General features: G+C 63.8%; 1 protein-coding gene across 1 annotated transcript in view; it reads right to left on the bottom strand.

The window, feature by feature from the left end:
• NCOR2 (nuclear receptor corepressor 2) overlaps window positions 1-887 on the bottom strand; it is a 172,730-nt gene that overhangs the window by 32,188 nt on the left and 139,655 nt on the right. The window contains 2 exon segments of the mRNA XM_014533346.1: window positions 5-54; window positions 747-855. Coding sequence (XP_014388832.1) covers window positions 5-54; window positions 747-855 — 159 coding nt within the window.

The following is an 887-nucleotide window of genomic DNA, read 5'->3' as shown; positions in this document are numbered from 1 at the left end:
TGGCCTCGCGGCGCAGGTAGTCCTCCTGGGCCTCCACGTAGGACCGCGGGATCCCTGCGGGGCGGAGACGGCGAGATCTCACACCGGCCCCCACCCTCACCGGGGCCTCCTCACCAGCGGGTTCTGGGCTCGAATCACATGACCTGACCCCCCTGAGCCCCGCCGTCTTCACCTATAAAAGGGGCGCACTGGCCCCCCTCGCGAGCCTTCAATGAAATAACACGCAGGGCGTCCCCCCAAAAACGTATCCACGCTTTCACGGCCGATGGCTTGATGTCGAAGGGGAACTGTCCCTTCATGAACATGGCCTTGACCGTTATTCAAAGCATGCGGACAAGTTTTTGGGGGACACTCTCCAGTTAAAGAGCGTCGACCGGGGTTCGCAGCAGCCGCTCGCCGCGGACCAACCAACTGAGATCCCAGGAATCTGACCCACAATCCTCCCGCCCACGGCACCTTCTTCTCCAAACCGTCCCGCAAGGTCATACAGGCAGCGCCAAGCGCACAGTAGGTGCTCAATGAATGGTGTCCGAAGAATGGGTGGGGGGCGGGGGGCGCATTTTGCTCTCTTTGCGAATGAGAAACACCCCACCGGACTTGCGCGTGTCCCCGTCACTGCAGGTGTTCGCACTCCTTCCCAAGCGCCTGCCCTGATCTGGTTCCCACGGCACTCGGGTACCCACCCCCCACCTTGCTGTCATCTCCCTGCAGCTGCCGTGAGGCGTGGGGGTGGGGGGAGGGGGTACCTTGCGTGATGGAGCCGCGGATGTGGTGCTGTTCTTTCAGATGGTGGGGGCTGTGTCGCTCAGGGGGGATGGCGCGGCCCATGAGACCTGGGAGGGAGCGGGCAAGAGCCTCGTGACGCGTCCCCGAGGGGCTCGGGCGGT

The sequence above is a fragment of the Myotis brandtii genome, unplaced genomic scaffold (genome assembly GCF_000412655.1).
Source record: "Myotis brandtii unplaced genomic scaffold, ASM41265v1 scaffold97, whole genome shotgun sequence".
Lineage (NCBI taxonomy): Eukaryota > Metazoa > Chordata > Mammalia > Chiroptera > Vespertilionidae > Myotis > Myotis brandtii.
The sequence above is the reverse complement of the archived record's forward strand: the minus strand, read 5'-3'. Positions and strand labels throughout refer to the sequence as shown.